Here is a 21,144-nt window from a genome sequence, read left to right as displayed (position 1 = left end):
ATCCTGTTTATTACAAGCTTTCTTTTATAGTTTTTCTCAACATTACATAACCCAATTAGGCTATAATCACACATCTACGGATTGGACAAGGAGAGTCATGTGTTTATCACATGTATAGCCCCACACTGATTGGTTCAACCGTTCCTTACATAAGGCCATGATTTATTACCTTGTTTACCTCATCTTATATAATCCCTAGACCACCAGGGGGCCTTACATAAGGCCATGAGCCGTTGCCTGGCAAGTGTCCCATCGTGACCCTTACCTCCTCATGGAACTTTCCATTAGGTTGGTGTAGGGATGATACATCCCCACAACACACCATATTGTAAGCCTCTGTCCAGGAATGCTACCTTACACACCTCAGGCTGGTGACAGAACAGACTAAGATATCAGTGAAACAGTTTTCTCCTTTTAAAACTGGACTTATGTTGTCCAAATATGCAATAAAAATAAGACAGTTCCTAAAGGAAATGCATAAGGTAAGAAATGTACTAGATTGCTGCCTGCCAGAGTCCAACTCAGGAGCTAGAGATGGGAGGACTTTTGGGAAGGGCCTTTTACAGCACAATCAGATTGCTCAGCTGAAACATGGCCTTTCTCTGTGAGAAACCAAATGAAGATGGCTTCCGCCAAGCAGGCGGATCCTCCTCATCACATGGAGTAGACTCAGTGAGTTAGTGATGCCAGAAAATTGCAAGATTTCCACCATGTAACTTCCTCATTATTATTATTGTAATATATTATTTGTATTCTGGTAGTCCTGAGAGACCTAGCTGAGGTCAGAGCCTTATTGTGTTGGGTGCAGTGTAGACATAAGAAGAGACAGTTCCCATCTTGATGGTCTTGCTGCCAGCCTTCATCACTGACTTGGTTACATCTTTAAACAAGCACTTTCCTGCTTTCTCTCTTGCTGCCCCTCATGTTTGAGAAGAGCTCTCTGTAAACATCCACAAAGCTACTTCCTTCTCCTCCTTTAAATCACTCCTTACTGCTCACCTTTTCTGTGATGCCTCTAAAGAAACACGATGACAGTCAGGCAGCTGGTGTATTGAGATCATTGCATATTATGGTGACCAATATTGTCTCCTTATGCTCCTGTTTGTCTGTGTTGCCACCTGTTGTCTCTAGTCTTATATTCTTAGGTTCTAAATTCTTCGGGGCAAGGACTGCTGTGGGTTGTTTTTGTCCTGTTTGTACAGCAGGGACCTGATCCATGACTGATGCCCCTAAGCGGTATGAATAAAAAGTCAAGATGAAATGAAGTATGATTGTCTCCATTTTCAAGATGACGAATTGGTGCACACGTAGATCAAGTGACTAGCTCATGATCACACAGGAAGTCTGGCAGAGCCAGGAATTGAACCCAAATCTCGTGTCTCCCAGTCCAGGCTCTAGAACCACAAACTGACTATCTGAGTTTTCCCTCCTCTACCATTCATTCCAATTAACCTTCTGAGGTCAGCATGAGCTGCAACTTGATACAGTTTACAGGCATCTAAAAACAAAATCATAACTGGCTTCTGTGGACAGTTTGCAAAGAACAACATTCACTCAAAATACCATTGGTCTATGTACATGGTTGGAACTCAAAGCAGCATCCGTTAGCAGCTGGTGCTGAAGGCAGACCAAAATGTTCCAAGAGCAGACCTCTGTCTTCACCCACTGGAGGCCACTGTGCTGAGTAGGCAGAAGGCGTCCTCTGGTGTCCATGTAAAACAGAGAGACGCTCTGGCAAGGGAACACAGACAGCAAGCAGTGAATTGGCAATTTCCAAGCAACAGCATCTGTTCCCTTTGTCCTCCTCTATTGCTGCAACAATAACTGGAAGGCGATTTGGGGGAGGGGACTGATTCATGATCAGTTGAAGCCAAACGAAGAGATGGTTGGAGACAGAAATGCCCAGCCACATGTATGCTGTACAAAGAAATGTGGGGCAAAGTCCCATACCTCCAAGGACCAGAGGGAAGGGTAGAGGCATCCTAAAATTGTTGGAGAAGGGGCAAATACAGATCCGTTGTCCTTCTCAGAGTTGCCTAAAGGCATCAATGGGGAGTTTCAGCCTGGTGTTCTTTTGTGAAATGGCAGAGAAGATGGCAAGCTACTGGGCCTTCTCCCAGGAAGACTCCCTGGTAGGAGGAAGTTTGTTTGGGGATGGGGAGTTGTATATGAGTGTAGGATTGACTGAGGAACTTCATGGGATCCTTCATTGGAATTCCGATGAGTGTCCATACCTCCTACTTCTAATTGGCTCAGGCCTCATTGGCCCTCCCAGTACTCTTTTTGAGGTAATTTTATATTAGCAGTTTCATGTATACACTTCAGCTGCTCTTACAGTGCTGATGCTTTCCTGCCCTCCTCCCCACCAATGTTTATTTTATAGCCTTGAAAGCTCTAGTAAATGATTAGGGCCTGGCTCCCCACTCTCCTATACCATATGTAGTCCTGTAACTCTTATAACTATAACCATTTTTATATGGTAGCATTTTATACCCATATCACACTTACTTTACATCAGGGTAAGTGATTATGCAAGGTGTAGGGAAACAGAATTCGACCATCAAAACATACGTAACAGTACCTGTATTGACTTCCAATTTGGGCACTCAGGGAGATTTAGTGCTCCAAAGGTCTGTATTTTTATCTCTTAGGTCTTGAAGTTCATCTCGGCAAAAGTAGCTCTCTGCTGATTATTGCTTAGAGAAGTTTTAAATATGCAGAGCAAAATAGACACTAATGTGTATGCCTAGTTAATTTGTTTGCTGTAATTAATTTTTATTTTAAAAACAAATCTTTTTTTTACTGCATTTGTTGTGATCACACAAAATGATTTATTTTTAATACAAGACCTGTTGAAAAACAAATTAGACATTAAAGAATATTATTGCAGACATGGAAAGCAAATATTTGAGAACAAAATATAGATAGTCAATTTTATAAATTAAGTTTCATATTATTTTTCTAATAAAGAAAATAATGCACATAAATCAATCCTGAGAAAATTGCAATTTATTTGTGGAGGATACTTTTACAAAAAGTAATTACTCCAATAAACACTAATGAATAGTACGTTTATCTTAAATGTCTCATGAACAGTTCCCTAGGGGAGAAGGGCCCAGATTGAGGTCTAAAGGTTAATCTAAAACACAGTGCTTTAAGAACTTGTTCCTGGTGTCAATAGGGGTTTTTTAAATATTTATTGAACATTCTTTCATGCTGCCCCCACCATTACTTTGGCATTTTACAGTTTGCTAATATAAATTAGCTAGGGTTCAATAATCGAATTGGGCTGGGTAAAGCGTGCAGGCTTTAAGCAGTAGATCTATGGGGGATACATTTTCCAAAAATTTGCCTGTATTTCACGTGCAAAGCAAAAACTGGGCAGTTCAGTTTCTGAGTGCACAGTTCCATGGCTTTTAACATGTTTATTTTGGGTTTCTCAGTGGCAAAAAAAAAAAAAAATATTCCTAGATTCCACGGCCAGAAGTGATCATTTTGATCATCTTGTCTGACCTCCTATATAACACAGACCACAGATCTTTCCCAAAATAATTCCTCGAGCACATCTTTTAGGAAAACATCAATCTGGATTTCAAAATTGTTAGTGATGGGGAAGCCACCATGACTCTTGGTAAATTGTAATCATTGTATGCCTAAATAAGAGCAAGAGCAGTGAGGTAGGTTGATGAGAAGGGAAAAGTTTAGGGTCATTGAACTTGGCATCTAATTATATTTGCAAATAGATGAGTGTCTACTTGTGCTATAGGAGGACCTATTTCCAAGTTCTTTTTTCCTTTCTTACAGTGATGAATTAACCCTTTTTCACCTTTCAAAAGTAGTACATTTTTTCCTCCCTGATTTGGCAGCCCTCCATCACAGCTACGTTTTCCTGGATCCATGCTACCGTTGACCTATAGGGGTAGGCTTGTGACCATGGAAGATAGACCCTTCACTGGAGCCAGACAAAGAATATGGGAGTCACTGCTAGTTGAAACACCTCAGTGTTTTCAAAGCCAAATGTAAACTCCACCTATTTGCCCACAATAGTATCCTCCATTTCCACAGAGTCATTCATTAAATAAAAGCCAAAACAAAAATAAAACCAAAGCCTGCTTGATAGGAGGGAAGGAAACGAGAGAATATCGTCATCTTTGGAAAAATGGGAAGTGCTCAGTGACAAAGGCCATATAAATAGACTCATAACTGAATAACATAACTGAATGGGTGGCTGAACTGGTTGATTATCTTAAAAATAAAGTAACTGATAGTATCTGCTTTTGTAGGTATCTGAAACTCTACTCTTCTATTTAAAAAAAATGAAAAGATAACTTTTCTCACAAGTGGCTGCCTCTAGCACTCCCCTAGATTATCTTCCCTTTATTTCGAAGGAAAGTCTATATTGTGTCTTAGCAGACCATGACTAAAATTTGGGGGTTATGAAATTACTGTATGAAGTCTTCAACTATGATTAAACATCCTGGGCCAGATTTCAAAGTTTGACCCTGGCAACTGCACAGAGATATTCATAGGTACCCAACTTGAGTGTTCAAAATCCTGTTGCCTAACTGGCCATGTGTGCATGAAAGTCCCTTATTTGCATGCACACTTCAGGGATGTACATGCAGAAATTAGGCATGTACAAAGGTAAGGGTACGATTTCATCCCTGCAGATCTTGCCTGCAGTGTCTTTTATGAGCAACTAGTTTAAAAGAGATCCAAGATCTTGTAGACTTTGTAATGATATGCCCCTGTTTATGGTCTCTGTGTCAGTCTCATGGGGGTTGTTACTGTCTGCTCATATGGCTGTATCGATTTTCTTCTCATCTAATTTCACTCACATACAACACCACCCCTTTTCCCCCTCCAAAAAGGCTATTTCTCTCAAACCCATTCTTCTTAGCAAGGTTAACCAGACAACTAAACTCTGAACAAGCACTTGAATTTAATCTATCATTGTTTTCTGACTCTGGGTTTAATAGAGGTCAGAAAAAGAGATTCTTAAAGCAATTGCAAGCTTATTTTTCCAAAAGCACATCAGTAGATTAACATTTTGCCAAAGAAAATACAGAAATACAGTATTTCTTTTAATACATTTCAGCTAAATAAAGTCTTAAGACTACATGGCTTGGCTCAGATAGGGTGTATTCAGCATAAGGTACAAGTCATGTAATTTCTGCTATCTAAAAATTCAGCTTAAATGAGCTTCATTTCAGCCGTGCAATTTATTCCACACCTGAGGTGAAGTAGCTCGTCCTTTGCTCTCTTCTCTGATGTAGAGCCATTAGAAAGGGAACTGCCAATGTGTTTGTGCAAATCTTTTTGTTTATATAAAGATCCCATTTAAACATCTCCACCCAAGAAATTCATGTTGATTTTGGACAATCCCTGGATGATTTTATTCTATAAAAATAAATAAATAATCATATAAACCAATGACACGACCCTGCTCCCATAGATTTCATTCCATTATAAAGGTAACGCTTGCACTGGAGAGACATTTTGAGATAACATGAGACCAGGACAATTTTATATGGGGCCAAAAAAATTAAAATAAATGTAAATATATATGAGGATACACGATGATGTGGGATGGTCTAGAAGTCTTGGAGTTTGGAATGTGTGGATTATTCATGATTGGCAAAGCCGCGAGTGATTTCAGCATCTGCCAATAGGGGTTTTATGGGTCCAGTCCAGTAAATTTCTTATTTGTTCAAATGCTATTAACCATTGATTTGTGGCCATTCTTATTCATCTGTGAAAACAGCTATTGAAATCAGCAGGATTCCACACTGGCGCACATCTGCTTGTGGGATCAGGGCCATAGTTAGTTATTTTCCATGCTGAAAGTAGTTTCATATTTCTCTCTTGTACTATTATGTTTAGAGATGAAAGTTACTAGAATAATCACTGCTGTTAAACAAGGGAAGAAAATCTCATAGAAAAAATAGAAAGTTTCAAACTGGTTTGTTCTATAGGTCTCAGCCCTGCCGTCCTTAGTTCGATTTTCTATTGAAATTAATAGGTGTTTTACCTGAGTAAAGAGTGCAGGAGCAAGGCATAATCTGTAATTTATTGAAAGTTAGCATATGGATCCTAGAAAACTCCAGTACATGTTTATCCTTCCATGCAGTGTTTGTCATACTAGTGTAATTTGGCTTCACAATATACCAGCGTGTGAAAAGAAAAGAACATGCTTGCCACCTAAAATTAGGCATCTAAATAAGTGGCCATCCTTTCAGTGGTTCTGAGCAACCACAGCTCCTACTGAAATTAATGAGAGCTGTGGGTACCTTAGCATCTTATAGGTCAATTATTTGGGTGTCTAAATATGGATTTAGGTGCCTATCTTCGGGAAGGCTAGTTTGAAAATGTTGGCACTATGTTTGCCCATAGTTGTTGATGTTTTGTGTATTTACACAACTGTTTTAGTATGTCCATTGTATCAGGTAATGAACATACGCATGGTGAGCAACTTTCCCTGACCTGAAGTTCGTAATGTAGAAAGATACAGTATCTGAACCCCAAATGCTCAAAAATCATTATTCATGCCCCACAGAAAATCATGAGATAAATTTATTATTATTTATTATTTATGCATGTTTTCCATTTACCATCTGGTGTTTTGAGCTTTGTGGTACATATTTTTGAGCTTTTCACTACAATAACGAGAGTTACAGATTTATTTTTGTTTTATTTTATAAAATGAAAGCTGAGATTCCCATAAAATCACTTCTTTCTAGGTACCGGGGCTTTAAGTAAAACATCCGGTATTACAAAACTCTCAATAAAATCCACAGAGCGAGCAACACAAGACAAATAAAGGATGGGATCAGAAACAGGCATATAGAAAGAAACTGATTTGCCTAAGGTCCCGCAGTAGGTTAGTAGAAGAGCCTGGAATAGAACTCAGGTCTACTGAGTTCCAGTGAAGTGTCATGCCCTACCCATGAACCACGTTGCTATTCTGAATCTGACATGTTCTGTCTGTACTTTTACTGAGATGAGTGAGGTGGCCAACTATCTCCTGCATGAAGTTAGGCTGCCGAATAAACAAATAAAAAGTAGTAAAGACAATTTTTTGCTAAAAACAGAAATTAAGATGAAAAACAATGTTTTGGCCTTAGGCCCTTATTTGAAGTTTTGGAAAACAGAACAAGCTTTTTCATTTTCCATTACCTGCAGAAAGCCTCATTGGCAAAACATTGCTTCTCATCTAATTTTCTGTCCCTCACATGTGTTTTAATAAAACTTTTTTTTTTTTCATTTAAAGCAACCTAATATAAATCATACCAGGACATGACCAATAAATAACAGTTTTACTAGGAGTATTAGTTTGGTTGAACAAAGCCCTTTCTGTGGCAAACTCTGTGGTAATTTGCTTGAGGTTTCGGGGGGGAGATATTAGGATACATTATTTTCTTTTAACAATTATCATTTTGCATCAAAAGGTCATTTTATGTAGGCAACTAAAAAGGTAGTCTAGTACAGTATCAGCTCATTCCATCCAGGAAAGTGGCTACTACATGCACAGTAGCTATAGTACATTAATGTGGAAAAAAAAAATATTTAAAACTGCTGACTGTGATTGACAAGAAATTTACTGTATGTGGATTTAAAACTTTGATGGCGGCATTAACAGTATTGTGGACTATATTCTCATTTATGCTAAGCCCCCTTTATATTGTGGAAAGGGCCTTTAAAGAGGGTATAAATGTCATTTATTCTATGTATATTATTGTAAATGAAAATTTGGCCCTGTCTACGTTTTTCTCTCTCCCTCTTTCTCTCTTCGGAAATTAAATATATCTGAGTGCCTCACAGTCTTTAATGTATCTATCCTCACAAAACCCCTTCCTGGTAGGGAGATGCTACTATCCCAGTTTTACAGATGGGGCACTGAGACACTTGCCTGGGGTTTCACAAAGTCTTTGATGGAGTGGAGAATTAGCAGTGATCGGTGAAGTCTTAAGAATTTGTGTAAATTTATTTACAAGTTTATTAAAGTGGACTCAAAACAATCTGTGTATATCTGTGTGTGTGTGTGCGCGTGCCTCTGTATTTTTAAATGTGAGATTTTGGTAGGGTTATTTTGAAGGTGGGAAGCGTGGGGTTGAAGAAGTGGATTACATTATATAATGCACTGAAGGTCCTAAGGTTCATGGTCATTCTGACCTTTTCTGGAAACAAGTTCCACAGCTGTGGTCTGTTTGGAGAAAAAGTTCTATTTTACGTGTGTTAGTTTCGATCCTTAAGTTGCTGGTTCCATTGTTTATGAGGTACATCGCTGTTGTAGGTCTTGATCACACAAGGTAAATTGTCCCTGAGGAACCTGAGTCAGTCCATAGAGTACTTTGAAGATCAGGACCGAAGCCTTGAATTTGATCTTGAATTGAATGAAAAGCCATTGAAAAGAGAGCATCAGGCTGGGATGATGTGCTCTCAGTTCCCTGGGTTGCTAAGTCCTTCCCTTTCTTCAGTTAGACGCAACATTTCACATCCTGTGCAGGTCATAATGAAGGTCTAAGTTTATCAGTGGGTGATCACTCAAAATTACAAATTATTTTCATTTCAGAGAGTTTTCTAGAGAAGTGGGGAGGGATGAGTTAGTGGAAATGCCCTTAAATAAAAGAATGTGTATTTGTTTTATTTTTCAGACACGGATATTAAAGAACTAGAGGATGTCTTTGGACTTCACGGACAAATTGAGCACAAGTTGGACTTCCTCAGAAAGAACGTGCCAAAAGATATGAAGCTTGTGCTGATTGGTCATTCAATCGGTTGCTACATCACCCTTGAAATGATGAAGAGGGCATCAGAACTTCAGGTATGTCAGCCTTGGGGAAGGGAAGTTATATCGCTCAGCAGAGCATCCCCCAAGCTTAACATTTGATTAATCAACAAAGACGATAATCGGATTCCACATCCTTTGTTTAGAAGCAGCATCCCCTCTAATTTCAGACCAAGTTCTTATTAAAGTAAATGACGTTCAGTTACTTTTCATGAGTGTCTGACTCCAGAAGAGAGGAGAGTGATACAGAAATATATGATCTGATTTTTCCACTGTAAAGCACTGTGCGTAGCAATTTACGCCCCTGCAAAAGAGATATGGGGAACTGCTGCCAACTCAGAATAGTAGTAATTCCCTATTTGTAAGATGAGGTAGGTATTTATGCAGGACTGATGTATCTCAAAGGATGCCGTGGACGTTAATTAACTTGAGTAATCCGGTTTGGTAATTCAGTAGTAAATGTCATTATTGGCAGTGATGCAATTTGATATGTTTACATTTTAATAATATTATGCAATATATAATTGGAATGGAAGATCACATAACATATACGCTGCTGCATGTCATGGATATAAGGTGGGTTTTTTTTATTAAAAGGGCTACTGCTAGCCAGTTTCAGGATCAACATGCACCTAATTAATGTGTTTGAAAAGCCTATGGTAATATGTGTCAAAATGTTTTCATAATTTTTTAAAATTTCCTTGAACATTTATTTATTATTTAAACTTCCACTATCAGTGCCATGAGTTTAAATAATAACCAACAGAATAATAGCCTAGTAAAATGAGGGCCTGATTCAGTCTCTAATTGCTACTGTAATATAAATGTTTAAGAATAAGAATACTTAGGGCTTCCATGGTGCTTTCATAACTTCAGAGCAATTTGCAAACATTAAACCTCACAAAATCCTAGTAAGCCAGAAAAGTAAATATTTCCATTTTACAGTTAGAGAAACGAAGGCCCAACAGTTAACTGGTTTGCACAAGGTTAGAAGGAGGTAGTGATGGTACTAGGATTGAAATTCCAGAGTTCCTTGCTAATAATCCTGTGTGGAGACCGCTAGATATTTGACATCTGCATTGTGTTGTTGCATGAGAACCTAAGACTGAAACTAGCTAATAATAAAAATTGACATTTTTAAAGGAAAGGTTTATGGATCAATCTGCTCTTATTGTCTGAAGATGAGTAAAATGCTAAATGTAAATGAAAAAAGCATAAATTGTGAAAAATGAATTAGAGATTTCATTTTTTAAATTATATAAACTGTTAGTAGTAGTAGAGTTAAGGACATTCTTTCTTTTTAAATGAAATACAAATGTACTAAAATTCTTGCTTTTGTGGCTTAGACCTAATTTAGGCAGAGAAGTTTGTATGTGTGAGAGGGGGAAGATCTCGTATCTGATGTTGACATTTTCCTTTATATCTCAACATTTTCAGTGAGCTCCTTTGTGTCTAATGTTTTCTAGATAGCAAGTGACTTCAGGCAGGGACAGTGTCCTTCCTTTGAATGTGAGTGCCTAACACACTGTCAACACTTAGCAATAAATCATAAGAATTAATAATAGTGAGATTCTTTACTTCCACTCCTCCCAAATATTCACCTTTTCTTTTATATTAATTCCCTACCGGGACAGGAGGGGGAATACAATGCTCATATATATATATAATCCATTCACTTCTTCTTAACTATTTCCCCTGCCATTCAAGCTTTTTCCCCCTCTAAAAGAAACAGCAATTTTTTTCAAAAAATGAAACATTAACTTAACCTGATCTATTTCCACAGGCATAACTCATTCTGTGATTATAAACAAAGTTTTCTGAAGGAACTTGTGTAACTGTTTTTTCTTTTCAAGAAGGGAGTGTTCTAGAAAATATCATGTGCAGTAATTTGTCCAAAAATATCAACTTTTCTTTGGTCTCCATATGTATGATTTTTATTACTCAAATTGTTTTATCTGGTTTCCATTAACTATGAATTGTTGAGTAATTTTTGTTACACCTGGCCCGGTGGATACTGGCAGCATGATATTTGTCAATGTGTTGAAACTTCGGTATCTTTAGGACACTCTGAAACTGCACTGCGCAATGTGTGCTTGAAGTTAATATATGACACGCTACATTTAAGATGCATTTAACAATAGAAAAATATTTGTGTAAGCCAGAGTGTTGTGCAACCTTTGTCCTTTTGCCAAAAATAAGTTAACTGTTATGTTTTATAACGTATGAAGTGTGATAATAAGAAACTTGTGTTTCCATCTCCCTTTTTATTTTTACTGGAATATTTGATTCCCACAAGATTTCAAGCACATATGTGTAGTTTAGTAGCTAGATCATTTGGTTTTATTTTTGTATAGTTCTTTTGTGATATTCCTTTATTATATAAATTTTTGGTTTGGTCTTAAATTCACTGCTTTTTATGAACCTTTCATTGCTCATGTTTTACTGTTCTGATCTGGAGCTTAACGTGTTGTATATATTCTAGCAGTTCACTAGTTTTTATATCCTTAGTGAATATTTAGCAGGTTTAATTTTTGGTACTTAGTTTAAAACACTGTCATAATCTAACCAAATATTGTCCTCTTTATGAACAGTGATGAGAGAAACAGTGATGATAGAATATGCTGGCAGGCATGAAAGGGAAGAAGTGAAATCTCTGTAGCATTGCCCTTCTGCTTCTCTTGCACTCCATGGTTCCTCATCATCCAGAACTCTGGAGGCTTTAAGCTGTGCTAGAGTTTGACATCAGAGCTAGGAATAGGTTGGGGGTATTGTCAGGGATCACCCTATCACCACAGCAGCATCCCTTGCTGGCCTCAGTCCTCTTGTCAGAATTCCAAGTAGGAGTTTCTCTCTGTGTCCTCTGTGTGATTGCTACTGTGTAGTACGGGAGACTCTGCCAATGGTATCTCCAATGAGAAAAGGGGCAATGCAGGGGTGGGAATGACCCTCCAAAGGACTGCATTTTCCCGTTTCTCCAGATGCTGAGAATCAGTATAAATGGACAAACAGTTAGATGACTGGCCTGGTTTATGGGTATGTATTTAAGAATAGTCAAAAAGTACCCAAAGCAAGGAATAGGCTTTCCTTGTTAATGAATGGATGTATAAGTCTAAACAAATAAATATTTTTTTGAATCCTGCTAATCTCTCGGCCTCAGTGATACTTTGTGATGGTGAGATCCACAGATTAATTGTGCACTGGGTAAAAAGAAAAATGTGATTCCTTTTAGCAGTTTGTTCTGCTGCCTCTTCTTTTTTATTTGGATGTCTCTATATTCTTGCATTAGGGGAGAGAGAGAAAATGGGACAAGCCAATTTGCCTTCACTGTGCCAGTCATTCCTTTGTGTTCATAGATTCTAAGGCCAGAAGGAACCACTGTGATAATTTATTCTGACCTTCTGCATGACACAGGCAATAGCCTTCACCGTGACCCTTCTTGGTAGTCTTCTCCAAACAAAACAGACCCAGTCGTGTGTGTGTGTGTGTGTGTGTGTGTGGTGGTGGTGGTGATAATGATGATGACCAGAACTGAACACAAGTTTGAAGGCATCATTGACTGAAAACATTGTTATCCCATTCCATGTGCAAATTACCCCCAGCTCTTTATCCTGAGTGGTTACAGCTCATTCAGAATCCAGCAGCGTGTCTGAGTATTTCAAATTGTTCCTTCCAATATATCGTACGTTACATTAGTCAACACTGAATTCACCCACCCTGATGCAGTCCAATAACCCTGCTTTGTTGAGTCTCTCTGAAGTTTATCATCTTGACTAACTTAAATAATTTTGTGCCATATGCAAATTTTGTTGCAGTTCATCCCCTTTTTCAGATCATTAATAAATATATCAAACATGGCTAATATGGATTGTTGGGCACCTCACAGTTAACCTTTTGCCATGTAGAAAATTGATCATTTTTGCCCATTCTTTGTTTTCTCTCTCTTAACTAGTTTCCAATGCATGAGTGAACTTTGCCTCTCACCCCATTATTAGTTACATTTCTTCACAGTCTTAGGGACTTAATAGTCACAGGGTGAGGGATTTTATCTAAGACTTTGAAAATCCATATGCATCATTTCAACCAAATCTCCTGTGTCCATTATTTATGTATGTATTTTATTTATTTTTAACGCATCCAGAAAAAACGAGTAGATGAGAGACACAATTTTCCTTTACAAAAGTCACTCTCTGATTATTTATGATCATATTATGCTCATATAGATATTTTATCATTCCCTTTAATTTACCTGGTACTGAAAGAAGGCTTATTGGCCTACAATTCCAAGGTTGTTACTATCTTTTTTTCTTTTTCTTTCTTTAATAACATGATATATATTACCCTCCATTCTTCCACTTTAGGATCTGCCTTTAAGCCCAAGAAATCCAGCAGTTCTTAAGGTTCTTGAGAGCATTTAGGATTAAAATCAAATTTGGGCCACCAAAGTGAATTCTTTCAAGTGGAATCTTCTGTATCCAAAGATTGGCCAGTCCAGCTGCCATGCAAGACATAATGCCTGCTGTCAGCTACATTCCCTTCAAATCTCAGTGCCTCCTTGATATATCTTTTCCTGCCTTTATGTGACACGTTCATTGGAAGAAGACACCTTTGCCCATACCCCTTCTGATGAGACTTCCAGAACCTCCTTAGCCTTTGCCACTCTGTTTAATGGTGTAGGGTTTTGCACTCTTTTAGGGCAGACTGTAGCAAATTGCCTGTACAACAAACTTTATTAAAAAATACGGAGAAAATTATAGTAAAAGAAAATAAATGGTTCGCATAACAATATATATAGATTTGCACTCATAAACTAAGTGAAAGCATCAATTAGAAATAAAAGAAGCAGATGGGGAAAAGGGGGAAAAAGAAATTACCAGTAATTTAAATTAGAATCTATAACGTATAGAAAATTGGGAAGCTGAAGATATCTGAGAAAAATGAGTGGCTGGGAAGGCTACGGCCAATGAAGAGGAGTTTTAGTGTACTAGAAACAACAGAAATCTTAGCAATGGTTTAGGCCCATTATTAGATGGAGATGGTAAAAAGACGCAGAAAAGGCAGAAATGTTCAGTAAATATTTGTTTTGTATTTGGAAAAGTAGAATTATGTGCTTGTATCACGTGAGGATCATGTACTTTCCAGTCCATCAGCAACCAAGAAGGATGCTATACATAATGTACTAGGGATAAATATTTTAAAATCTGAGGACCCTAGTAACTTGCACCCAAGAATCTTAAAAGAGATGGCTTAGGATCTCTTATCTTCTGATACTAATTTTTTAATGAATCTTGGAATAACAAGGATATTCCAGAAGACTGAAAGAGTGCTAATGTTAAATCAATATTTTAAAAAGGGCAAGTGGGATGACCTGGGTGTGAAATCATTTCCAGGCAAAATTATGGAAACCCCGATACAGGGTTTTATTAATAAAAAATTAGGGCTGTCGATTAATCACAGTTAACTCACGCGATTAACTAAAAAAAATTAATTGAGATTAAAAATATTAATCACGGGTAATCGCAGTTTTAATCACACTGTTAAATAATAGAATACCAATTTAAATTTATTAAATATTTTGAATGTTTTTCTACATTTTTATATATATTGTATTCTGTGTTGTAATTGAAATCAAAGTGTGTATTATTTTTTATTACAAATATTTGCACTGTAAAATGATAAACAAAAGAAATAGTATTTTTCAATTCACCTCATACAAGTACTGTCGTGCAATTTCTTTGTCATGAAGGTGCAACTTACAAATGTAGATTTTTTTTGGTTACATAACTACACTCAAAAACAAATGTAAAATGTCAGAGCCTACAAGTCCACTCAGTCCTACTTCTTGTTCAGCCAATCACTAAGGCAAACAAGTTTGTTTACATTTACAGGAGATAATGCTGCCCTCTTCTTATTTACAATGTCACCAGAAAGTGAGAACAGGCATTTGCATGGCACTTTTGTAGCTGGCATTGCAAGGTATTTACGTGCCAGATATGTTAAACATTTGTATGCCCCTTCATGTTTCAGCCACCATTCCAGAGGACATGCTTCCATGCTGAGGATGCTAATTTAAAAAAAAAATGCGTTAATTAAATTTGTGACTGAACTCCTTGGGGGGAGAATTCTGTCTCCTGCTCTATTTTACCTGCATTCTGCCATATATTTCATGATATAGTAATCACGGATGATGACCCAGCACATGTTTGTTCGTTTTAAAAACACTTTCACTGCAGATTAGATAAAACACACAGAAGGTACCAATGTGAGACTTCTAAAGATAGGTACAGCACTCGACCCAAGATTTAAGAATCTGAAGTGCCTTCCAAAATCTGAGACGGACGAGGTGTGGAGTATGTTTTCAAAAATCTTAAAAGGGCAACACTCCGATGCGGAAACTACAGAACCTGAACCACCAAAAAAAAAAAAAAAATTAACCTTCTGCTGGTGGCATCTGACTCAGATAATGAAAATGAACATGCGTCGGTCCACTCTGCTATCAAGCAGAACCCATCGTTAGCATGGACGCATGTCTCCTGGAATGGTGGTTGAAGCATGAAGGGACATATGACTCTTTTTAGCGCATCTGGCACGTAAATATCTTGCGACACAGGCTACAATAGTGCCATGAGAACGCCAGTTCTCACTTTCAGGTGACATTGTGAACAAGAAGCAAGCAGCATTATTTCCTGGAAATATAAACAAACTTGTTTGTCTGAGCGATTGACTGAATAATAAGTAGGGTTGAGTAGACTTGTAGGCTCTAAAATTTTACATTGTTTTATTTTTGAATGCAGTTTTTTTGTACATAATTCTACATTTGTAAATTCAACTTTCATGATAAAGAGGTTGCACTACAGTACTTGTATTAGGTAAATTGAAAAACACGATTTCTGTTTTTTTACAGTGCAAATACTTTGTAATCAAAAATCAGTATAAAGTGAGCACTGTACACTTTGTGTTCTGTGTTGTAATTGAAATCAATATATTTGAAAATGTAGAAAACATCCAAAAATATTTAAATAAATGGTATTCTATTATTGTTTAACAGTGCGATTAATCGCAATTAATTTTAGTCGCATGATTAATCACAATTAATATTTTTAGTCACTTGACAGCCCTATAATAAGTTAGAGGATAGGAATATAATAATGCCTGTCAACATGGTTTCATGAAAAATAGGTCTTGTCATACAAACCTGATTTCAGTTTTTACAGGATTACAAGTTTGACTGATAAAGGTAACTACTTAAACGTACTATGCTTGCACTTTTGTAAGGCATTTGACTTAGTCCTGCATGAGATTCTGATTTTAAAAATTAGCACTACACAGTATCACGGCACACATTAAATGAATTAAGAACTGGTTAACTGACAGTTCTCAAAAAGCAGCTGTCATTGCGGGGAATCATCATCAAATGGGGATTGTTGTGGGGTGTGTCTGTCCTGTAGCGCCCCCCTGTCGCTCTAGAGCCCCCCTGTTGACCTAGTGGGGTGCTGCAGGCACCCTTCTCACAGAGCCCTTTAAGAACTCCACACAATCCAGATGGTTGTAAAACAAAATTTCCCTGCTGGGGTTCTACTTCAAATTAAATCCCAAAATAACCTTGAAATAAAGTCCCCTCCTCTTCCCCCCCCCCCCTTGGGCTCAGGGATCACACAGCCCTTTTCCTTGTGACCTGTGGTCTCTGGGAAGAGTCCTTCTCTCTGAGCACCCACCCTGCAACTGAGCCCTGGTGGCCTTTTTCAGGCCCAGGTGGTCATTGTTTAATTCAAGTAGGAGTAGAGAGGTTATTTTACCTCTGTATTTGGCATTGGTGTAACCACTGCTGGAATACTGTGTCCAGATATGGTATCCACAATTCAAAAAGGATGTTGATAAATTGGAGCGGGCTCAGATAAGAGCCATGAGAATAATTAATAGATTGGAAAACTTGCCTTATAGTTACAGACTCAAGGAGCTCAGTCTGTTTAGTTTAACAAAGAGAAGGTTGTGGGGTGAGTTGATTACTATCTGTAAATACCTACACTGGGAACAAATATTTAATAATGGGCTCCTCTGTCTAGCAAACAAAGGTGTAAGACAATACAGTGGCTGGGAATTGAAGCTAGACAAATTTAGACTAGAAATAAGATGTAAATTTTTAACTGTGAGAGTAATTAACCATTGGAACAATTTACCATGGGTCGTGGTTATTCTCCATTACGGACCATTTTAAAATCAAGATTGGATGTTTTTTTCTAAAAGATAAGCTCTAGGAATTATTTTGGGAATGTTCTATGGCCTCTCTTATACAAGAGGTCATACCCACAGACTGGAGGACTGTACCCTGGGAAGCAGTGAGTCTTGAAAGAATTTAGGGGTCATGGTGGACAGTAACTGAACGTGAGCTCCCACAGTTGTGCTGTGGCAAAAAGGAATAAGGTGATCCCTGGATGTATAAAAAGGTGAATAATGAGTAGGAGAAGGGAGATGATTTCACCTCTTTATATGTCACTGATAAGACAATACAGGACTACTGTGTACTGTTTCAATGTCTACATTTTAAAAAGTATGTTGAAAAACTGAAGAGGATGCAGAAAAGAGCCACAAAATTAATCAAGGGCTACAGAAAATGCCTTACAGTGAGAGAGCTCATTGTGCTTAATTTCTCAAAAAGAAGATTGAGAGGTGAATTGATTGCACTCTGTCATTCCTACTTCTGTCTCCACACACAGAACTGCTCCTTTTGTTCCTCAGTAACAGCCTGAACCACCTTCCACTTTGATTTCAATGGGAGCAGGATTGGGTCATAAGAGAGGTAAATAACAAGTTAGTCACAATTCCTTTGCCAAGTGATGTATTATGATACAAAATTCAATCCACTGACCCCTTGAGTTAATAATTTAGATTCAATTGTGTTGAAAGCCTGATTATGAAGTTGGGAAGTATTTTCATAATGACAGGAAAGAAAGAAGTCACCACAATATTAAATAAGGGCCTCTTACGAGAAAACAAAATTCTTTAGTATAGAATTGCTGGAAATCCACGAGGGACTACGGGATCAAAAGAGGGAAATTTATTAACAATACATGAACTGCTAGAACTATCCTTATGTGAGTGTCTGACCTTCGAAATAATGAGAGAATGTTATCAGCAACATGGAAGGATAGGCGGAAAGAGCGTAAGGGTCATGAGGTTTTTATTTTTCTGATGAGATTATGACCTGTGAACATAAGCCAACAGGCACGTGGTGCCATCATTATAGAAAACACTTTCTGAAAAGAAACTTTAACTTAGCCGGTGTAAGAGTTCTTTGAATGAATCCTGTAGTTCGAGAAGTAGACGGCAGATGAAAACCTGTGAAAGAGGCAAAGCAATGTCATGACTGACAGAAAATACGAACACGGGTTTTGATCCCACTTTTGAGGTTTTAACTTCGTACAAGGAGTTTGTAGTCACTGCATAGAGTCTAATTCAGTTACGGTGATCAGCTCTTAGAGTAGTCAGTTGTAATGATCACTTTCGGGAATCTTGGACTTCATTGACAGGTTTGCTTTTGATTGACATTTACAAAGCCTCCGTTGCACTCACAGAACACATCTATCTCTGCCCTATTTTCTGCCTTTTGAACAGTGTCTCTGCCAGGAGTAGGCAGGTCTCAGCCTTAAAGCATGGCAAAGCGTTCTGAGTAAGCATTTCCCTAAAAAGAAGCATCTCCTCTTATGCTGGGGGAACATGCTGGCTGTGCTGTGTAGATCTGTGTGTCATGTGCTGGAACACTGGCTCGGGAGAAACAAATTAATAGCTTTTCTTGGCTTACACAGACTTGTTATATTTGATTTATACCTAAATGAGAAGTGATAGACTTCTAACCAAGGACCATAGGTGATAGGTAAGAAAGAAACTTGACCATTGGTGCTCAGATACTATTGTGAAAGGCATGATCTGAAAATATAGGGTGAATAGATAAGGAGACTGGAGTTTCATATTGATTGTATGTTACTGGAATGTTACAAATAAAAAAACAAATGAAGGAAATGAACAGGGGGGAAAGAAAGCATCAAATGAAAAGGAAAAACAGAAAACAATAAAGAATAGTTTAACACAAACCCAGTGACAGCAAACACAGAACTGTTGCACAGATCCAAGTAGAAATAATATTTAACAAACAGTTCAAGAGGGGGATTGTATAAAATAGCAAATAAAATTGCAATTGGAAAAACCATAATAAAACATAGTGTAAAGCTAGACAAAGGAAAGGAGCATTTTTATAATCATTCTCTCCATCATACCAGATAAATTCAACATATTTTAAACCAGTAATGTTTGGCTGCTATATACCCATCCCCTTCCTGTTATCAGCAGCCAGTAGGAAAATGAATGAGGAAAAAGGGGGAGAAACTAACATAATTTGGCCCTGATTCAACAATGCAGTTAAGCAGAGACTTAGGCACATGCTTAAGTATGTTGCTGAATTGGAAACTTTTTTTAATATATCTGTTACTTTTCAGTAATACCCCTTACCAAGTCTGTGTAAATGACAAATCTTTGAGAATCCTTGAAAGTAGGCGCAGGTGGACTGAGTCTGTCATTACAATAAAACTTAGTACAGTTTGCGACCAACTATCACATCTGCAGATGCTGCAAAATCTACTTTTACAAAGGTATGAGAAGTATATTCTCCCACAGAATTCGGTTTGTTTATTTTGCCCATAAGCAGCAGAATAGCTGTGCTGAGAGGAACAGACGTTCAACCAAGCTATAAGGTCCTAGAGCAATCCTTCATCTATCTGGAAATAGCAAGAACTAATGTTAGATGATTTATTAAATCTGCCCAAATATGACAAATAAAATGTTAAGATCCTTGAAGCATCTAGGGAGTAAAAGCTCCTTCAAAAGTTTGTGGAGGACTTTGGACAAAAATTATGGAAGAGGAGGGAAAACAACCTGCATCCGAAAATTTGGGACAAACATAAAGCTATCCTATTTGGGGAAAAGGCAGAAAACAAGAACAAGCTATAGAGAGCTCACAGCCAGCAAAGACTTCTTAGAGAGAGAGCACCTGCTGACCAAAATGGATAAATTTATGAGATCTCTTTCAATGGTATTAGATTGCAGATCCTGCAACCTTAAAGGCCTCAATCCTACTCCCTTCAACTAAAAAATGTGTCAAGGAATTTGGTGTGTTTTCTCATATTTCACAGTCAGCAGTCATGCAGGGCTGGTTATGTAAGCGTCAGTGCATACAGATTCTCTCTCTGGGTGAATATGCATAATCTGAACTCATCCAAATTACCACATTCTCTATATAGTTCTCTCCATGAAAAGACTCTCTCCGTTACAAAGGAATGAAAAAATTGCAGTCAGATGACAGAAGAATGTGAAGTCAGTGAACTCCTTCGAGTATATGAAATAATTTCAGAGGACTCCAAATGTGGCAAGAGATACACAGACCTGTTAGAAGAGAGATGAATATATACTGATACTATACGTTAGGTAATATGCCTAAGGATGGAGTCAGAGAGCCAAATGTATCCCTAGTGCTTTCATTAGGGATAGGTGTGGCTCCAACTCCTGAGACTCCTAAGAGTAACACCCAGGGCTGAAATTTCTGTCCTCAAAATCAGTCACATGATCCATTGTCAGTCAGGAAATTAAGCCTATCGAGAACAGTTCCCACCTGTTCCCTATGGAGATGTAAGAACATTGCATAGCAGCTCACTGGTGTCCTTAATGCGCTCAAATTCTATCTCTAGGCGGGGAGAGAAGACTTCATCCTGATATATAATGCAAGCATTAGTCACTAAACATAGCACAGGCAAGAGTTCACAAATAAATTGTGGTCAATTGTATTTAACTCCCTATTATTTCAGTTATGCACACTGGTATATTATCTGATTTCTTCTAAAATGGGACAGGAGGATGTTTGCTTTAAAATTTCTAAAGAATTTAAACCAATGCTGTTGCCTAAAGATTTGCACTTTCTGCTGTGGCAAACTGTAGCTCAGAGAGCTTTAAAGGCATAGGTCTCCTTTCTATTTGAGTACTGCATTAAAATGCTAATTTGGGGCTTGTTCTCAGGAAGTGGTGCTCTGCCAGTGCAAAGAGAACTACTGTGTAGCTCCATCCACATGCTTCTGGAGGCAGGAATACACAGATTTTGGCCTGGTAAAACCCAGTTTTGTCATCCCAATTCCCAGGCTTCCTGCTTTAAGCTGCTTCTACAGGGTTGGAGTTTCCTTCAGTCTTTGGATTTTCCACCTTTCCCTCCTCTCCCATGGTAAAGGGACTGCTGGGACACAGAATGGCTGGAGTATCCTCCACAGGGTGGCTCTGAAACCCAGCAAGAGAATTTTTTCCCTCTATATCTGCACTAAGTT

The 21,144-nt window shown here is 37.9% G+C and overlaps 1 protein-coding gene across 3 annotated transcripts in view; it reads left to right on the top strand.

Annotated features, from left to right (window-relative positions):
- LDAH (lipid droplet associated hydrolase) overlaps window positions 1-21,144 on the top strand; it is a 181,313-nt gene that overhangs the window by 62,383 nt on the left and 97,786 nt on the right. For all 3 annotated transcript variants that reach the window (XM_054024435.1, XM_054024434.1, XM_054024436.1), the window contains one exon: window positions 8,655-8,824. In XM_054024435.1, coding sequence (XP_053880410.1) covers window positions 8,655-8,824 — 170 coding nt within the window. The remainder of the gene's footprint in view (window positions 1-8,654; window positions 8,825-21,144) is intronic.

Source organism: Malaclemys terrapin, chromosome 3, assembly GCF_027887155.1.
Source record: "Malaclemys terrapin pileata isolate rMalTer1 chromosome 3, rMalTer1.hap1, whole genome shotgun sequence".
Taxonomy (NCBI): domain Eukaryota; kingdom Metazoa; phylum Chordata; order Testudines; family Emydidae; genus Malaclemys; species Malaclemys terrapin.
Note: the sequence above shows the minus strand (reverse complement) of the source record. Positions and strands in the feature narration are given on the sequence as shown.